Genomic DNA, 20,508 nt, shown 5'->3' with positions numbered 1-20,508 from the left:
ATCGAACTCATGACCTACAAGTTTGTAGTGAACCCACTAACCCTCTGCGCTACGGCGTAACATATAGATGATGGCAAAGAAACTATATAAAAAATTATATTTGATTTTATTGTTTATTTAGATAAATAATACCACACAACGTGAAGGTGTCACATACCATATTACTTGTAAGTAATGAATTTTCCAATTATCAAATCAAATCTATTCATTTAACAAATTTTTCAATAGAGTGGTCCCCATACAATTCGCCTCAGTTTAAATCAGCCAGTTCCGGAATTGCATGCTTCCAGATTTACTTGTTTGCGTACTGCGTCATCAAAAAGTGGTGTATAGAGCCACCTTAAAGCTTAAATCTTTTTTTTAAGATTGTCAAAGAGCGGTTGGTTAAACTCATATTGCATATGATAATTAGTAAGACCTTGCGTTATTATTCATGAAGATTTAGATTGTTTTTATTTAAAATTCTACATTTCAAAGAGTCTGTAAAAAGATGCCCTTGTTTGTTTCTCAAATAGCCACAATTGTTATTTGTGCAAATATATATTTAGAGTTTTCAATTTTTAAGGACAATTAGTGCGAAAAAATAAAAATCCGATAAGCCCATTAAAACTTCTTAACTTGTTTGGTTTCAAGCAATTTACGTGAAGAAATGAGTATCATAAATTATGACTAAGTCCACGTTTGTATAATAAAAAAAAAGAAAAACAAGAGGTCACAATACAAAAGTGTCCTTTGTACAAAACTGCACCCCGTGTGAATGTTGAGCGCCTTGGCATTCGTGACATTTCCGCTCTAATTTAACAGGTAAGGGATAACTTTCCCTAAATATATCGTAATTAATATCGGTGACAAATGCTTAATAGCTCCAGGTATGCCATTAATTTTCATCATGGACATCTTTGCACCTTACAAGCAATAAACACAAATGAAATAATCTTTTCTTTCCAAGGATTAGCTGCGTAATTCAGGAAAAAAACTTTAACTAAATGAATGTCTCTTATTAAGAAATGGAAATCAGTCATACACCTTTATAACTATTTTATAATACAGTGGCCAGAGGCTTTGGAACATTATAAAATGAATTCATTGTTTAGCATTATTGAGTATTTAAGATTTACGTAAATTTCTTCAATTAGTCTATCGGTTCCAATATAGAAGAGAATAAATCTTCATGTGCGGATCCAGAATATTTTTGGGAGGGGTGGTGGGTCTGAGGGATAATGTTTTCCGGGGGGGGGGGGCGAGGCTCATTTATCAGGAATTTCACAACGTGAATTTCAAAAGATGGTTCCGGATAATCAACAACTGTGTGTGTCTGTGTGTGTGTCTGTTGTGTGTGTCTGTGTGGTGGGGGGGGGGGGGGGTGTAAATGGGTCCGTACCCCCAATCCACTCTAGATCCGCGCTTGTACTGAACGAGGAAATAATATTGAGCGTTGTAAAACAACATTTAAAGGTCCTAATTAATTTGTTTGAAATGCGCAAATGGAAATCAATTTTTATTAACATCTACATCCTCTTTGCGTTCATATAGCTTCTAGTAATTTATTTTTTCTGAAATGCTCGCTTTCATACTCGCATGAACCACAAGAAATAGAATTATAACGCTTATAATACATCGGACTATTTCATTACAAAATAGAGACGGTAGAATTGATTTGTTGGACAAAACAAAAATAAATCAGTGTCTTTAAAAAATACAAGATTTTAATTACTTGTAGTTTTCAATGCGCGAAGTTATGAGACATACACGTTTCTAATAATGGAAAAAACTTGTACTATCCCTTTTGACATCTAATTCATGAAACTTTTTTCAGCAAGTACCAGATAAATAAATAAGTTAATTAGATCTAGAAGTGATGAATTGTCGTTGTGCTATTAAGTGTTTGTTCTGTTTGTGGATGTTTCACACATAACGTCACACAATATTGTCCTTGTCATGTAATGAACATTGACGAATTGACAATGCATACGCTAAATATAACAACTCATAAACATAACAAATAAAACACCAGCTGATTAGCATTATGGTTACAACAGCATGTTAACAACTAAAAAACGAATCTAAATTTATGTATTGTTTGATAGAGCGTGTATCCAACTTTACCTTAAAAAATGTACGATTACAGAAATTCTCAAATATGATACAAAGAAATTCTCCGAAATAATGACCACGAACCTATAAAAATAAATCATACAATTACAGTGGTGAAATAATCAGTTTATAACCCCCACGAAGACGGACGTCTTCCCATATACTGGTCATCTATCGGTCCGGCCCGGACGAGACCATAAATAGCCCCTGATTATGGCACGTGTGGTGTTGTACTTTTCAATATTATGCATTTTTGGATGTTTACACAATGTTAGTGGTAAGTTCATAGGTCGATATTTTTTTACCACAATGGTAAAACACAATGTGCAGAATACCGTGAATATTATTATTCTACACATATATTTGCATACATAAAAATGGCAAACAAAATGTGACGCTTGCTAAGATTAATAGAAAAAGGCTAAATTATTCCTAAAGAGGCACGTGCAATAAGCGTAAGAAATATTTATACAATTTATGATATAAGTTATTTCAAATCATTATTTATGAATCCTCTGTCGGTCTTAGGTTGTGGGGTTTTTAAGGACCGGAAGGTTTATATTTTATTTTGTTAGAGAATGTTTGTTTTCCTCTAGGTAACAGCCACCTCCTCTGTATATGATTGTTTTTAATCATGTAATACATTTTTTAAAATATTTTATTGGTCATTTTTATTATCTCTTATCTACATTTCCTAACTTTTCCGGAAAAGCCTTGTTTTAATCATTCATAAATATAGGAATATCCAATCCAACAAAATAGTGACTTGCGTACAGATCTTACCATTACTCGTACATGAATTTTATAAAAGGTTCGATATTTATCGCGAAAACAGTTATCGTATTCGATTGTCTTTTTAAATCTGAATATAATTTTAAAAAACCAAACCAATAAATCAAAGTTGGGATTTATGCATTAGCAAACTTAAAATGTTTGCACGCGTCTTTTTTTTACATTCTCATTTTTGCATGTTGGACAACTTTCATGCATGACTGTTAGTCTGTTACTGTCTGTCGCTCTTCCGTTAAGCGTTAGAGATATTCTCTGTCAGTTTTCTTTCTCTCCAACTTTCAGTATCACATTTTCAAATTTGTCACGCTACACTTGGTAGTTCACTTTAAGGACTGTCTGCTTTTTACAGTGTTGTTGTTTATTGAATCTGGTGCATGAAATAAAATTAATGCAGTTAACGATAGTCTATATGATTTTTTTTTTCGGGGGGGGGGGGGTTGTAGGGTGGGGGTATATATTGGTTCTAGGTTTATTTTAATTTTTAGGTTCTATCAGATATGAAAAGAATGGATTGAGAAATATTTTGATTTTGTAATTTCTAACATTATTTGCTTTTCCATGGCCGTAACAATTAAAACTCAGACATGACCATGTTCATCGTATCAAACTACGGTCACAATTTTCCCAATATAAAAAATATAGAATAAAATATAATACGAAATTAAATGTACAAGATGTCTTGCATGAGGTACTCACAATTTGAATTATATTTGCGTGGATCAAAATCCGTTGAAATTATTTGAAACAAGTTTTTTAAAAGAAAAATTGAAATGATTTTCAAATAATTTTAGTGGCATTATCAAAAGTAAGGGGCGCTTTTGTAACGAGAGTTTTGGTGAACGCTCATCAAGTTTTCGTGTTGCTACACATCCATCTCCCTACAAGTTGATTGATTGTAGACATTAAGTCGCTATTTATTTTACTGTACTTCACAGGTATATAATCACGCGTTCATCTTCCAGCAAGCAATTTAGACTGTGAAACATCAGAAAGTTAAGAATAAATGTTATAAGGACACCAAAAATAAACCAACAACATAATTAGTGTAAAATATGTTTTATTTGTTGTGGTTAATACAGCCGTTAACGAAATTAATCATAGATAATAAAATGTAATGAAATCTGAATTGGAGTTGGCAAGAAATATTTTTTCTGAACAGGAGACTTTAACAATCATGTTAAATTTTGCAAAAATTACAAAAATGATTGCTTTGGACGCATTTTTACAGGGTTTTTTTCTTTAAGGTACGATTTTCCCGACTTCCTATAAATTGCGATAATCAAATAAATATACAAATTACTGCTAACAAATGTCTATACCTTATTCCCCCTTCGTTTGATGGAAAACAAGCTTGAGACTGTCAATAAAATAGCGACACTCCATGGTAGTTTCTTATAGGCAGAGACCTCTACCGGTAACACATTTTACACAGTATTGTACTTGTGTTAAATACAATCACGGTGTAAATTCAGACTTATAAAGGAGTATAATTCAACTCGAGAGAGTCAAAAGCAGCACAGAAGACCAATTAATGTTACATAATTTAACAAATACATGAATAACTCATATTGAAAAATTATATGAAAAGAATTTTTTTTTTACAAAAACTCTTTGTTAAATGATACAACTATTTAAAATATTTTTGTACATATTATTTAGGTAAATTTTTTAAACTTATGAACCTTATGGTTCTTGGTAATAAACAACAAATAACAATACAATGTAATATTTGGAGCTTCTTGTATCTGCGATGAAAAATTATTTAAAATAATTAATGCCAATGCCTATACCCTTTTCTGTTGTTGAAAGCATAAAACCTTGACCCACAACCGAGAAGACTAGCATATATGATGATGGAGTTATTTAGATTTACTGACCAAAATATGTGGCAGATAATGAATTGTCCTTTACATATTTCAGGTCACAATGTATTCATTTGTCCTTTTCACATTGCAGGTCAAAATATATACCAGATGATGAATTGTCCTTTGCGCATGTTCTGTCCATGCGCACGGCAGTGTTCACGCAACTACTTCGCTGCCGGATACTGTTACCCGTATCGGGCGGTGAAATGTTGCCCAGCTCAGATTGTGTTCATGTGTTCACTGTTTGGAAGTCGTAGTGCAGTTGATATCTAGCAAAGGATTACACAACAGATCAAAAAGAAAATCATACAAGCAAATTATGGATTCTTGCAAATCATTATGCACTTTTAAGTGGATATTCATTTATGACCCAACAGTAGATTTTTCTTAGTGAGAGTGTGAATTATATTTTTTTGATTTCATAACGCAGCTCTAGTGTATTGCATATTTATATCTTTTGAGTTTATTTTCTAATAAAGTGCATTTTAATATCCTAAAGTCATATTTGTTTTCATTTCAACACATTTCGTGCAATAATTTGATCGATACTTAAATGCAGTACTGGTACCTTGATCTTTAGAGAGGACTTATATAGACAGCGCTTGCAGTCCAATCCATTGCTTTTTCCACAATGAAATATTGTTAAAATTAATCCTTTATTTGATAATTAAGTCTATAAAACGTTTTCAGCATCACATATCTTTCCAAATAGCAAATTTACGAAACGAGAAAAAAAAATCTAAACCGATTGAATGAAACACCAACCTCCTCATTGTATGACGATGCCTGTGGGCCGATTTACTGTATTTTCGCCTTTCTCTCGAACAGATGTACACCTTTTATATTCTGCCATATGTATCTTAGTATGGGTTTTAGATCTGGTTGACTAAACTGTTCAGTTATTAATATAAACAAGTTGCTGTCCTTTAAAAAAGGACTACAATACGTGGACCATTTGCATGTGTTTCCAACGAAAACGTGAAAGCCTTAAGATTATCAGAGATTCCACCGACTCTAGCCCTCTGCTTTTAACCACTAAATTTGTACGTTGTATTACGTATACATGTATAGCCCTGCCTTTTTATCTCAGAATTTAAAGGATTCATACTTCTAAAATAATTATGATCTATCTATGAATGAAGTTTGCAGGTATAGTATCAGGCATTCTATTATTTGCGCACACATTACGATTCGCACTACTTTGTTAACTATGCAGCGAGACAGCTTTGTGTAAATTAAAAATTTCATATTTCGTGGCATTTTTTTCGAGATTTAAACCTTTATAGTGACATAATTATTCAATCATACTTAAATGCTTAAAAAAATTTAATCGGGAAGTTCTCTAGCTTCGCCTACTATAAACTGATGTAAAGTTAAGTTACATGTGTATTCGGAAAACAACAAAACATTGCAAATTATGCTATTTGATGCATGTTGTAGTTTCGGCATAACATTAACTTATTTCATAATAGCGAGCGCAGCGAGGCGGCGCGAAGTGCCGCTCGCGTAGCGAGCTCCATAGACAACGTGTACGAACGGAGGAAATTCGAGTTGAAATCTGCACATTGTTCAAAGAAAATTTTATGAGGCCACGTGAAAACGTTCTACTATCCCAGTGATCCTTTGCGGTGCATAGCAACATGGTGGAACAGGAAGCGTTTCTGAGGAAAATTCTTACCTGTAAATCGCATACATCATTTGCATTTAACAATAAATAATCCTTTTAAAAACATTAAAGTAAACAAAACATATGCTTACGTAAAAACTGTACCTATGACGTCATTTCCTTCCCCGAATTTGTCCGACAATTTACGAAAACTGTCGAGCGCAAAAAGTTAAGTATGACGTCACAGTGATCTCGCGTTTTATATTCCCGCGATACATTTAGAGGTGGATCAAGCATCTGTACTGAATGTAACGTGTAGGAAGTACTCAGTAGGGAGTCACCAATACTGATACTTCGCTCGCTATTAACAGTCACTCTTTGGCTGATTAGTTTTGTTTTGATGATTTTGTTTTTGCTCAGTAAATACACATGCAAGTTCCATGCTAAATTTATTGTCATATTGATCCAATCATTGTATACGTTAGGTAGGTGACAAAAAATTATTAAAAAAGAAAAGTCTAATCGTTATTAGATCTACGTGTAGCTACGTCATTTTGAAATGAATAGATAAAAGAAAAAAATTAAACTGTTAAAATATCTACATGTATTTGTTATAGTTGCATATGTGCATGGTCAATGCAAACCTTTCAATAATATTGGATATCACACACTAAAAAGAGGGGGAGGGCACATATGTCTACAACGCTTATATAGCGTACAAAAATTAAAAGATTAAAAACAAAATTGATGTCACAGAGGAAAATAATTAAAACACCGGTAACAACAAGGAACAAAATAAGAAATAACACAGACACACAATTTATTGATTTTAATGATCATTATTAAAAGGTAAAGAAAAGATAAAAAAAAATTTAAAAAACCGGCTTTGTGTTTATCAAAATATTTTAATAAGTCTGTTTAACATTTTATTAATGCTCAGTGGTAGTTTTTTGTTTAAGTGTTTAAGCCTAGGAAGGGACCATTGGAATAAAAGTTTGATATCTCCCGGTTCCTTGCGGTGGTAAAAGTTTTCGACACAAAGCCAAAGTTTGTTGGTTTAGTTAAGTCCACGGGTTACATTTAACAATGATGACAAATGTATTGCTCCTTCTGCGCTCGCCCCAACGGTCACACCGTAAAACATATTAGCGAGCGCAGCGAGGCGGCGCGAAGCACCGCTCGCGTAGCGAGCTCCATAGACAACGTGTACGAACGGAGGAAATTCGAGTTGAAATCTGCACATTGTTCAAAGAAAATTTTGAATCTGGTTAGGGGACGGGTGAGATCAAAACCGGTAGTGACGTTGCGCATGCGCAAAAATTGTAAACATCCCGAATATTCTCTAACACGGTAAACGTGACTTATAAACATGTAATGTTTGTTATCCTTGGTATATAAACTCATTTTATTTATAATACATGTAACAAGTGATAAAATATTTGTATAGACTAGAGATTAGGAAGAGTGGGAAGATATATGCCGCTCCTGAAACTATAGTATATGCTTAATTGCGATGCCCCAACAGCTATCTGTGTATTCTTCATAAACTATATCGGAGGCAGTTATCAAAGCCACTATGTTCTTAACGAAAGCTAATTAAACAAGTCAGGACAGAATTTTCTCTTATAGATATATCATGTCTGAAATACCCCCCCCCCCCCCCCCCCCCACACACACCCCGAATAAGAAGTAAAAGTTTTTATATAAGTAATATTTACAAATACAACAAAAATTATTTTAAAGAAATTATTAGTTCATTTAAATGTATGATTTTAATACTATTACAGACAGAGTTGATTATTGATTAGCTAAATGAATTAATTCATTTAATGCTTTTGATACCTCAAGGAGCATGAGGGAGTGAGAGTTTCAATTTGACATTCCTGAGCCTGTAATTCGCATTGTATTCTCCATCATAATTATTTTTTCTATTAAAGCAACTAATATATTTGCAGCCAAATTATTATATATATATAATATTAATGAAATCAAATTCTTGATATTAAAGTACATTGTATTAGCTAAATACAGACTAAGTCTTATAGATAAACAATATACCCGGTACTAGTATTATCATAAGGTCATGTATCCTTGTACCGTTACATTGAACATATTAAAGAAAAGGAAGTTTTATTTTCCAACTTTATTTTATTTTATTTTTGTTACATAAATGATTTCCAACCTTGATCGCGTCGACAATGACTATAGATGAGAAGGTGACCGAACTCCCCTTTCAATGAACTTTTATGTTTTAAATCAGTGATGATTTCAGAATTCAATGTATAGACTGTTTTACAACAGTCCCAGTCTAAAGACACATAAGTGAGTTCTTAAAACCATTGTACAAACCATAAGAAACAAGGTACCATACTAAAACTCAGATTTGTACTGTCCTTCCTTACCCTCAAAAAACCTGTTTGACCACTTCCAAATAGATACAATATGCTTATTTATTGTATATACATGTAGTTTACATGTGCCGGTAAATGTAAAGATTTAACTACATCAAAATTCCCCATCCAATGACAGAACACGTCCCTGGTCACTATTGATTGTATATGAGTAAACAATGAGTGAATAATAAAGATATGGGTGAATGAATAAGTGAATGAATAGATTTCCTAATTATTAAATCATATATCATTTCGGTCGAATCTTTAACAGCTTACATTCAGTATGTGAGAAGGCTATATAGCTATTCTTGGACTTGTTAAATACCAAAAGACTTATATTAATAAGATGGTAAAATGCAATAATTAGGATATCAATGATGATTAAACTATTGTTCATCAAGTTGGTGACAAATCATCTTCGCTAGCCAATGGTGACGATCTGCTCTGCTACTGAAACGAAGATGGTGCCAAATTGATTAAGATGCATTTTTTTTTATCAGAGTTTTATATTCTTGTAAATGAACAGTAACATCAAGATCACAACTAAATATTGTTCTGCAGCTTATCTTTAAAAACTAAGCATATAAGATGGAATTGCACCCCCATTTACTTTTGAGAAAGTGTGATATTGATGACATGACCTTGAAAACTGGTCTTAAATAAGGGTCATGACACACTCAGCCTCATAAGTAACCTCAAATTGTGACAAGTTATGTATGATGTATTTCTTATCAGAAAGGCTATGGGTTATTTATTGGAGTTAGACTCCAAAAAAGTGTTGCACTGACATGTAAACACTGACAAAGGGATGAACAGACAAAGAGTCTATACCGGTATTATCCTTTCCTAGGATATAAGCATTTGTCTCTCAATTATAATATGTTGCTACAAAATCATTCGGAAATTGTTTACAAGTCCATTGAAGTGAAAAACATAAAATGAAGAAAATATGTCCAATATCAATGAAAAAGTTAGTGGTACATTCTAACAAATTATGAATGTATGCAAATTTAATATGAGTTGCGCATGATGTTTAAAACATTTCTACAGCAAAAGGGACATTTAACATCTTTAAAATTCTAAACAGTTTTGAAATTAAGAAATTTTTCATTTGAAATAGATTCATCATGAATTTTGCAGCAAATTAAACACATTTCGTTGAAAGTTTCTCCCAAACACATTCCTTAAGACCTGCATGGCATGGCTGATAGTTTTTTTGGCTTTTAACAATATTAGTACATTTATATTAATATATCAATTGTTTTTGAATACAAAGAAAATGGCCAAAGTTGAATTTTCCCCCAAAATTTTGTCATGGTTTGCAATCAAATCTATCTATTCTGCCATGCAAGTTTCTGCCCTTACAGTGTAGGAGAAAATTATTTTCAAATACATGTACAAGTGAAACTAAGTTTTGTTCTTATATCAGTACATTTGTACCACTTATGGTCATACATGTATATATATATATTCATGAAATAGTAAATAGCTCACAGTTACTGTTATAATTGTAAACATGGATATTTTCATAAAAGGATAATTTATAGATGATTACAATATATATGAAGAAATAGATGTATTTGTATTCTTTTCACTCTGGGTTTACTTCATTCATGTAACCAAATATCCATGTCTACAGTACCTAAAATAATATAAAATAGGAATCTTTATAATATTCTTTAACTGTCCGGGCGTCATCAGTTAAGAAACAGTTAAAGGATTATTTGTAAAGTTTCTCTCATTATTGTCACCTACAGAAGTCAAAACTAAAGTAAAGTTAATCTGAAATACAATTGATAAAGCATATACATGTATGATAAAAATCTAGGTAAAGAATTTGTGCGTACAGTGCTCATCTGATGTATTCATTTGTTTTCTAAGGTCTAATGAATGTAATCATTTTTATCAAGTTCATTATTGTTCAAAAGGTGCAGTAGAAAATACTTATATTTGTCTTCTAAATTTAAGTTAACCAAGTTTTAAAGCAAATTTTGTATACCGTACACAATTTAGTAGCACAACTTTTCTTAGCTAGATCTTTACCTATACATAGAGAGAAGTTGTAAGCATAAAAGATAGAGCAACATACTGGTGGGCAATAATATCAATGAAACCAAGCACTGGCCATGTATGCCATTGCCAGTCTACTCCTGGACTGACATGATGCATTGGTATCAGAGTATTATGTAGGACCAGTAGTGGATCACAAAGCTGTCTTTTTCTCTCGATGCATTGATGCACTGGCCTATACGCCATTGCCAGTCTACTACTGGACTGACATGATGCACCAATGACAAAGAAAGTCTCAGGGCTGGCAAGGCTGGTTCAAAGGCTTGACTTGCTGTTTTGACTTTGGTGCACTGGCCATTACGCCATTGCCAGTCTACTACTGGACTGACATGATGCACCATTGTCAAAAATGATCCAATTAGGGTCTTTTGTCCAGTAGTTAGCTCACTTTATGCATTTAAACAGCTGTATAAAGTTGGAATAAATTTTGATGCTTTCTTTGTTGTAGATGTCGGTTTCAATCAAGCAGGAGGATCATTTTTATTACTGTTGTCATCAGCTACTCCATTGGAGAACATCAACACTTGCTTTTTCCCATCCTTTGTTGTGATCGTTATTCTCCTTCCAATTAATGGTGGTGGAACTCTCATCCATGATTGTAATCCAATCCTGCCATCAACTCTGCAAAACACAATAAGATTTGTTTATATCATTAACTACACATTTTCAATCACAGTTACAAATGTGTATTAGAAAATTGAGAAATAAGATTTTGTACATGTACTTACTCGAACAGCGATTGTTCTGGCTCTCTAGACAGTGGATCAGTGGAGGATGAGCTTGGCACCAATCGCAAAGGAGGGTATGGGGCAACTGTTGGGGCATTCTGCATATCTCTTCTCTCCGGTATTACTTCGGGCAAATTCTGATCCTTCAGAAGTTGTTCCTTTTCCTCTTTAGATGGTTTTCTGAGTGGAACCTTTTTTGGCCTCCCTTTCTTCTTATTTGTCCCATGAAATCTTGGTTGCAAGATATTATTTGCATTACCTGAAATTTTCTCTGTCTCTTTGAGCCCACCTAAATCATCTGCAAGGTTGATACAAGCTTCATTGCCAGCTTTGATGGTCTGAAGTGATTGAATTATGTTTGGGAGCCTAATGCCTCTGACTTTAGGATGACTGAGCTGTTCTTCAATCTGCTTTATTAAAGTTTTGATTGTATTGAGCTGAGTTTCCTGTCCTGGTGAGGTGTCCTGAGACTGAGAAGAGTCTTGACTAGGATTGACAAAAAGTGCCTTGTCCTCACAGTCATCCTCATTGTTTTTAAGTGTAAACATGCTATGGACTTTATGAACATGTTTACATAAAAACCCATTTATGTTATCTGGACAGTTGCAGTGATACATGTGATAGCATAAGTCTATACAAGGTATTTCTCTGCATCTAAGGTAACAATGCTCCTCCATACAATATAGATGGCAAATTTCTATCAAATATTGATTATCCTGGGATTCTACAATAAAAAACCTGTCCGATAATTGCTTTATATGTCCATCGGGAATTTGAAGACTACTTTTATGCCTGTTTTGTGTATCACTGTCCTCTTTAGAAGGCATATTGTATGCCACCCTCTTAAAATGGTTGATGAATAGATTATTTTCCAATTTCAAAAGAGTTTCCAATAAAACATCAATTCTCCTATTCCTTTTCCCTTCAAAATAAATAGTTTTTAGTTGATTGTGGAAACTTTCTACAAACATGTTTGTATCAACCTTGCAATAGTCCCCTTTCCTGAAGCACTTTGCCCATTTTTCTGCTCTGCTAAAATAATGATCCTCCATGTATTTTAAAAATGCTTGATTAATTACCTGCAATTTGGCAACAAAGGCAGACTTGTACTGTAAAAATTCATCTTCAGTTTTGGCCTCCAACATAGCACACAGAAAACTAAACACAGAACTTTTGTGCTCGTCATTCTTAAAATACTGTTGGACATTGCGAGTCCATGACCTGTATATGTGCCATATGCACAAATAATGTTGCAAATCATTTCCAAAAATAGACCTTGCAGCATTCCAACCAGCATTATCATCATCTGTCATTATGACATTCAATTTTGTGTCTGGAGACCTTGACTTGACAGACTTCAAGAATAAGGCAATAGCTGTTTCATCCTCCCTGTTAGAAATGCAAAATGCGACGGGGTAACCTCTGCGAAACTGGTCAGGAACCAAAAGGGTAATCAACTTAAAGGAATAGCTGTTAGTTTTATGAGTTGAATCCATGCATACTATTCTGTTGGCAAACTTTCTATAAATCTCTAATTGTTGCTTGGTCATCAATACTAGCAAAAAATCCTCCCTGGTTAATCCTGGTGTTAAAGAGGGATCATTTTCAACATCCTGTTGCTTGAATAATAAAACTGGATTAAACTTCTCCCTTTTGAGCATTTCAACCTTTAAGAAAGTAGAAATAGCATCATTGCTGTGCTGAATAACTGATGGATCTGCTAATTTTTTCTTTAAGTTATGAATTGTTCTACGATCAATCAAATTGTAATACTTGATGTCCTCCAAGTTATCACGGTGATCCCTATCTGAAAAGCGCTCCCGTATCTTGTCAATGATGTTATTTATTGGTATTTTCAAGGACAACATTCCTAAAATTTCTGTTTTTATTCCCTCAGGTATCGGTAAAAATTTGCTGTTCTCAAATGATAGGGAATGGGTATGAGATTTGATATATTTAACACATATTTTTCCATCTTCCTTTTCCCGCACAGAAAATCTTGCTGGACAGATACTATTCAGTTGGCAACTACCCTTAATGTTTTTTCGTGAAAACTTCATTTGATACCCCCTGTTTTTATGCGATCTTATGCAACCATTCCTATGGCATTCCAAGGAGTAAACCTTCTCTTTCTTTTTATTCTCTTGAATCTTATTCCTCATGACAAACCTTGTGTTTGTATTCATTTCTTCCTGTTCTTTAAACTTGCAGAAGTCATCCTTATTTTGAAAAGAGAGCTCTTCTATCTCAATATTTGCCCCATGTGCTACAATTTCATGTTCAACAAGCTGCTCCAATGTTCTAAAATATAGGGGACATGATGATGCCATGCACTGGTATGACTTTCCTTTATTCTGCTTTTTGTTGTGGTTGTTAGCCTGGTGCTTTTTTAGAGTAATGAAGGAAGAAAATGTAAGTTTGCATTGAGAGCATGTGTGTTTCTGCTTAGGGGAACTTGGCCCACTGCACTCTGCCTTAATAGAGTAACTATGCAGCTCTGACAAATGACTTTGCAAATCTTCTAAATCTCTTATGCTATTGGAGCTAGTGTCATAACTTTTGTGGCTGTTGCTTGGGATTTCAACTTTCTTTAAAAATGGTGTACTTGTAGTCCATGGCTTTGTGTGGAGATTATCCTGACTGCTAACAAAAGGATACACTGGTGGATCAGAAACCTGGTCTCTTCCTACATCTGACACTGCCTCATAATGACCTCCACCAAAACGCCTCCAAATGATATGTATGTGGTTCTGGTTTGCAGTACTTGTGAAAGAGTTTTCCATTGTAATAACTTCAGATGAGGAATCATCTCCACCAAATGTAACCAAAATATTAATGTTGAGAGCCTTTGCCAGTGCATATATACATTCCTGTCCTGCATAAGTATTTGGTTGACCCAATCTGTTAATTTGTTCCAATGCAGTTCCTCTATCTGATAAAAAGTAATCTGAAAATTCTGCAATATTAGCCCTTAAAGTATCTACTGCTAAATTTCTTAAGTATGCATGATTATTCTGGTGACCGTAAAGTGAGAAACTTACAGCACGAAACAAACAATTTCCATCGCCCATGATGGAAACGCGCTGGAGACCGAATGTTCTTAAATACCTGTCTTGACGCTCTACTTCCGAGTCCATTTGCTGGTAGTTTCTTATCACCTCCATGAAATTAAATCCCTGTTATTATAATAAATATGTACAAATATTGCATTTTCATGGGTATCAGTTATAAATAATGTATTCAGTTGAAGATCAACATATAGTAATAGCAGCATGCAGCTTCATAAAATTGGGGGTTTGTTTTGTCTGATTGCCCAAAAGTATCGAGAGAGAGGAGGAGAGAAAGAGAAAGAGAGAATACTAGTTGTTGAACATGAAGGGTCAATAGTTAATGTCCGTTCACCCTTGATTGGAGCTGGATAATGAATTTATTTCCTATGTAAACCAAAAAATACTATTCCCCATGTCCAATCAAAGCTGTATTACACTTTTAAGATATGCTATTTATTATTATTGTGATGTCACATTTAATCAATTGTGACATCAGGTTATTTACCTCCAGCTCAAGTCGAGTGTACGGATATGGTTTATTAGCCAATCAAATCTTGTGTTACGAGCTATATAGCATCGTCGGAACCCAGAGGTGTCTATCCATTACACTGAGTGTAACGGATAGAAAACCTGTGAGATCTGACGATGGCTATATAGGAAATAAAGAGCTTTATATTCTGGTACTCAAGAATCTGCAATTACTGGTAAAATTTGTTCAATCATTGAGTCTATTAAAAAGAAACGCCAAGTTTCCTATTTCTTATAGAAATTATCAATTCTGCTATTTATTAAATGTTGATATATGTGTTTAAACATTTATAAGTATTTTTCATGTAATCTTTTCCTAAATATTTACATTCTACTGTGTTTTTCCATTGAATGCTGTGATCTTTAAATGTATTTAAATGCAACAACTAATCACTGGGTACTCAAAAGTTAAAATGACAAATTTTATTACGTCACAAACGTTGAACGCTGTAAACTGCACCGTCACGAGTGAATTAAAAATCAAAGTTCTCGCTTGTGGCTGTTAATGTGGCTTTTCCATTAATATTAACTTAGGATAAGATAGCAATTAATTTTAAGGTATAAATCACATTTGCAGACAAGGCAAGAAGTTAAAAAAAGTGTAAATATAAGCATTAAATCATGATTTTTTAAAGTATTCAGTCTCATTACTGCAGCGATGTGTGCATACAAATTTTCATAACGCGCTAATGAGACTGTATACTTCAAAAAATCATGATTTAATGGTATAGTTCATGTAGTTTTCCTTTGTAAATCTAACAATATAAAATATAATCCTGATTTCGCTTCACTGTGATTTCATGTTTAGAGTATTACCAGGTATTCATAATATTAGAGCTTTTTGTAGGGCAAAACAAAAAAGTGAAAAGATATACATGTATAAAGGGTCCTGGGTTATCATCTTCTTTTAGAATTCCAAGATAATATAAACTATATAGCTTTATATGTACATGTAAGAGTTTTTGTAGACCAAGATAATTGTAAGGAGATCAAAATAAGGTCCGACATCAAATTAATTACTCTGAATGTCTTGTAAATTTAAGAAATGATCCATTTTTATCAAGCAAATCATTGATACATATACTATTACATGTACAATTTTCTTATTATACCATTCAGTAAAGAGAAGTGAATTTTTACAGTATATGCATCATAATCTGTTTTTAATATACCATGACTGATGATGTTCAGAAATTCAAAAAATCTATACATTTGTGAATAAATTTCCATGAAAATCATTAATTACATGTATCAGTTTCCTCAATCTATTATCATTGACAATAAATCAACTTGGCATGAAGCCTGTTTGACTAGGATTATAATAAAATCAAACATATTTTTTTTATTTTCTAAGCATACATGGCCCCTGGGTCAGGGATTCTGGTGTTAAGACAGGGCTCTAATAATTATATAGGATAGGGTGGTGTAGTTTTGTCCAATTATTTTTTGGTACTTAAGATTTGTTCAATTATGTCACTGTATATTATGCTACAATTTTTAATTTTTTTTTTTTTTTTAGAATTTAGAAAGTTAAATTAATTAGATTAAGCACTCCCGGAATATTAAAAATGATTTCATTAGCCCTGTAGTCATAATATATAATATAAATATATACAAGTGTTCTCTAATTCAAAATTTGTTTGGTTTTTTTTTCTCCTTCATCTGTGTAAAATAGATTTCTCTTAATTGCATGTAGGTCTATGATTTCTTAATTTTTTCTACACCCCCCCCCTCCCAAATTTATTAAGGAACGAGGGACAATTCACCAGTTAGATTAAGCATAACGTGCCACTTTGTTTTAAAATAAATAGGCCAATAACATCTAGAGTTTTCTTTTCTTTATAGTCTATATATACAAGAGCCATTAAAATGTCACCTCTCCCGACATTTCTTAAAGATTTTATGGCTTATAATTAGGTATATTTTATAATAATTTACAAGGACTTATATTTATATGGCCTTTCACAAAATGGTAGGACATTAAGATCAATTAGATCAGAAATGTCTAAACCTTAATGTTTTCTTCATAAAATTATTTATTATTATGTAAACATATTATATATAAATAGCATGGCTTTGAATTATTGTGACATTGACTACATGTTGTACTACATGTAATTACATGCAACATAATTATCTTACATTATCCAAATCCTCAGGGGCTATTTCCTCAAGTAATACATCTTCCATCTATAAAGAACAATGAAAAACAACACAAAAATATAAAAGTGCAGAGCTAGATATTAGAGTTGCTAATTAAGTCTACATGTATGATACTTGTTAGGATGTACCAGTCAGTAGATGTAGTATTTTACATTACAGTACACTTAGTATGATCTTGCAATATAACTAATTACAGGGTCTTAGTATGAAAGGAAACTGCATATTTGATATATTCCTTCAAAACTTATGATACATGTACATGTACTAGTACGTGTACATGTATATCAAATATCTTAAAGTATATTTAAATCTACTGAGTATTTTCTTTCCTATTTCTTAAGAAATCTAATTGTGTTTAAACAATTACTGACAAAACTGAACACTTTATTTCCAGTGACGATATGTGCGTACCTAGTATATGGTGGTATTCAACATATATACAGATTAATCCATTCACTGTGTCATTTCAGTACATATACTGGCAGACAGACAGACAGACATACGGGTGATATCCCCCTGTACTTTGTTTGCAGGTGTATAAAAATGCTTTATTTGGTGATTCATACAGTATAAGAAGCAATTAATGCAGAAAAAAGTTGGTTTCTGTATTTATGCTTGCCTTCTTTATAGCTTGAATGAAACACCAAAGAAATAATTTTGATGTTTTAATCAAGATTTTCATCAAATTTGCACTGTTTGCACATTTCATTATAAATGTCAATATCTGAATAGAATAAAGTACCTCAATATCTGGAATACTGGGTTGATCTGCCATCAATCTGCTGCTGTCATCTTGCATTGGCTGTTAAATTCAAGTGAATTGTGAACATCAAGCAGTTGGAGAAAAAAGCATTATTATAAGCACTGACATGTAACAGTATAATTAACATCCATTGTTGTTACTGAATCTGTACACAGTACAGAATCAGTAACAACAATCAAAACAGTGTAGCATAAAAGTAAAACTGATTTAATTTAAAACATTAACTTATCTTGCACAATTTGGCAGACAGACAGTTGATATCCCCCTGTACTTTGTTTGCAGGTGTATAAAAATGCTTTGTTTGGTGATGCATACAGTATAAGAAAGTAGCAATTATCGCAGAAAGAAGTTGGTTTCTGTATTAATGCTTGCCTCCTTCATAGCTTGCATGAATCACCAAAGGAATGATTTTGAACATTTCATTATAAATGCCAATATCTGCATAAAGTACCTCAATATCTGGAATACTGGGTGGATCTGCCCTCAATCTTCTCCTGTCATCTTGCATTGGCTGTTGAATTCAAGTAAATTGTGAACATCAAGCAGATAGAGAGAAAAGTATTAATGTAAGCATTGACATGTAACAATAGAAACATCCATTGATGTAAACAAATTTATACACAGTGTAGCATGAAGGTTAAAACTGATTTAAGTTAGCACATAAACATATCTTGCACAATTTGATTGAAAGGATAGATAGACTGTAAAAAGCTTAGTATTATTTTACATGGTAATCATACATTGAACTTAACATGTTGATTGTGTTTAATATTTAATGCAATATTTCTATACTATAGTAGTATCCAAATTATGTGCTTGTAAGGAGGTATTAGAATTTATACATATACTGTTTATTACAGTACATGTATTTTGAAATATAATTCCAATTGAAATAAACCTGATAGTTGTCTTCTGTTTCATTTCTTCTCTGGGTATTATTGGGGGAACAAGAGCAAGGGGGTTCAGCATTATTCTGTAAAATATAATAATACCATCTGAGAATGTATGAAAACATTATCATTATTGTAAACATACAATGATGTTTCTGTATATTCATTGTGCCTTTGCAAATTATTGTAATTGTGTTTGTGTCAATAAAATATTTGTATAGTTGATTGGCAAACAAGATGTCAGTTAAGACTTTATATGTAACAGTTATTGGTGTCTTACTGGCAAGGAGAGATAATCATGGTCTTCATATAGACCTGACCTTATTGGGATACCACCAACTGTTGTTTGGATTACCAGAAGAACCTATTAATGAAATGAATCACATAAGTTACAACATGAAAAAATATATCCAATTATTTCTTCCAATTCTTATCAATACCACTATTTTTTTTATATCATTACAGTACATTTCAAGTCACTAGGGGGTTTGGAGGGTTTATAAAATGAAGTAATTGTAGTACTTGTCTACTTGATGCTACACATATTTATCGACAGTTTGTTCAGTATTTTGTATATGCCTGATTGTACAATGGGCATTGGTCATGAATGAATTAAAATTTATATACATGAAAATAAATATTCTCATTCACATTGCCTATAAAGAAAGTCAAGTTTGTATTAAAGTAGCCCCCCCCCCCCCCCCCATTTGGCAGATTATGATTTGATGAAAAAATATTAATTACTATTACAAAAGCAGTATGATGTAATATAAATATTATATCTTGTGTGGACAATTCACTTCTAATGAAACGAACCGAGTTCAAATCATAAACAGACACAGTTATAACATTTGTAAACACAGCTTATATATCAGTGTGCAGAGAGAATTGTTTGTATTTGGATTGTGTATGTTTCTTGCGTATTATGTATGGTTTTGTGGCTAATTATGTAAGAAAATTATAAATCATAACATGTTAAACTTCCCCTTGTAAATTACAGTTATAAACACGTGCTGCAACGCTTACATTTAGAAGAACATAAAGTGAGGCATTTGAAAGCGCCGCCATCTTCAACTTCTAAGTTTTTTAGCGCATGCGCGAAATCTGTTCCATGTTTACAATTTTTGCGCATGCGCAACGTCACTACCGGTTTTGATCTCACCCGTCCCCTAACCGCATTCGAAAATTTTATGAGGCCACGTGAAAACGTTCTACTATCCCAGTGATCCTTTGCGGTGCATAGCAACTTGGCGGAACAGGAAGCGTTTCTAAGGAAAATTCTTACCTGTAAATCGCATACATCATTTTCATTTAACAATAAAAAATCCTTTTAAAAACATTTAAAGTAAATAACACATATGCTTACGTAAAAACTGCACCTATGACGTCATTTCCTTCCCCGAAGTTGTCCGACAATTTACGAAAACTGTCGAGCGCAAAAAGTTAAGTATGACGTCACAGTAATCTCGCATTTTATATTCCCGCGATACATTTAGAGGTGGATCAAGCATCTGTACTGGATGTAACGTGTAGGAAGTACACAGTAGGGAGTCACCGTTAATACTG

The 20,508-nt window shown here is 33.1% G+C and overlaps 1 protein-coding gene, 1 long non-coding RNA gene and 1 pseudogene across 2 annotated transcripts; 1 reads left to right on the top strand and 2 right to left on the bottom strand.

The window, feature by feature from the left end:
* The first annotated feature begins 2,164 nt into the window (after positions 1 to 2,164).
* Positions 2,165 to 5,247, top strand: LOC128189887 (uncharacterized). Its single transcript, XR_008244287.1, has 2 exons — positions 2,165 to 2,371; positions 4,843 to 5,247. It is a non-coding gene; the product is annotated as an uncharacterized LOC128189887 (long non-coding RNA).
* Positions 5,248 to 10,333: 5,086 nt separating this feature from the next.
* Positions 10,334 to 14,438, bottom strand: LOC128186939 (uncharacterized; annotated as a pseudogene).
* A 1,962-nt stretch (positions 14,439 to 16,400) lies between these two features.
* Positions 16,401 to 20,010, bottom strand: LOC128187420 (uncharacterized). The gene is made up of 6 exons (XM_052857865.1): positions 19,969 to 20,010; positions 19,223 to 19,306; positions 18,951 to 19,025; positions 18,504 to 18,563; positions 18,032 to 18,091; positions 16,401 to 17,316 (listed from the first exon to the last, which is right to left on the bottom strand). Exons 1-6 carry the CDS (start codon positions 20,008 to 20,010, stop codon positions 17,260 to 17,262), a joined length of 378 nt encoding a protein of 125 aa, XP_052713825.1. The 3' UTR covers positions 16,401 to 17,259.
* Positions 20,011 to 20,508: the final 498 nt, after the last annotated feature.

Source organism: Crassostrea angulata, chromosome 6 (genome assembly GCF_025612915.1).
Source record: "Crassostrea angulata isolate pt1a10 chromosome 6, ASM2561291v2, whole genome shotgun sequence".
NCBI lineage: Eukaryota > Metazoa > Mollusca > Bivalvia > Ostreida > Ostreidae > Magallana > Magallana angulata.
The sequence above is the reverse complement of the archived record's forward strand: the minus strand, read 5'-3'. Positions and strand labels throughout refer to the sequence as shown.

Excerpts from the sequence above, each read along its gene's own strand:
- LOC128187420 (XM_052857865.1), bottom strand. The coding sequence starts at position 20,010 with ATGGCGGCGCTTTCAAATGCCTCACTTTATGTTCTTCTAAAT. Across the intron at positions 19,307-19,968 it reads CACTTTATGTTCTTCTAAAT|GTTCTTCTGGTAATCCAAAC; the intron begins GTAAGCGTTGCA and ends TTTCATTAATAG. Across the intron at positions 17,317-18,031 it reads CCAGTATTCCAGATATTGAG|ATGGAAGATGTATTACTTGA; the intron begins GTACTTTATTCT and ends TGTTCTTTATAG.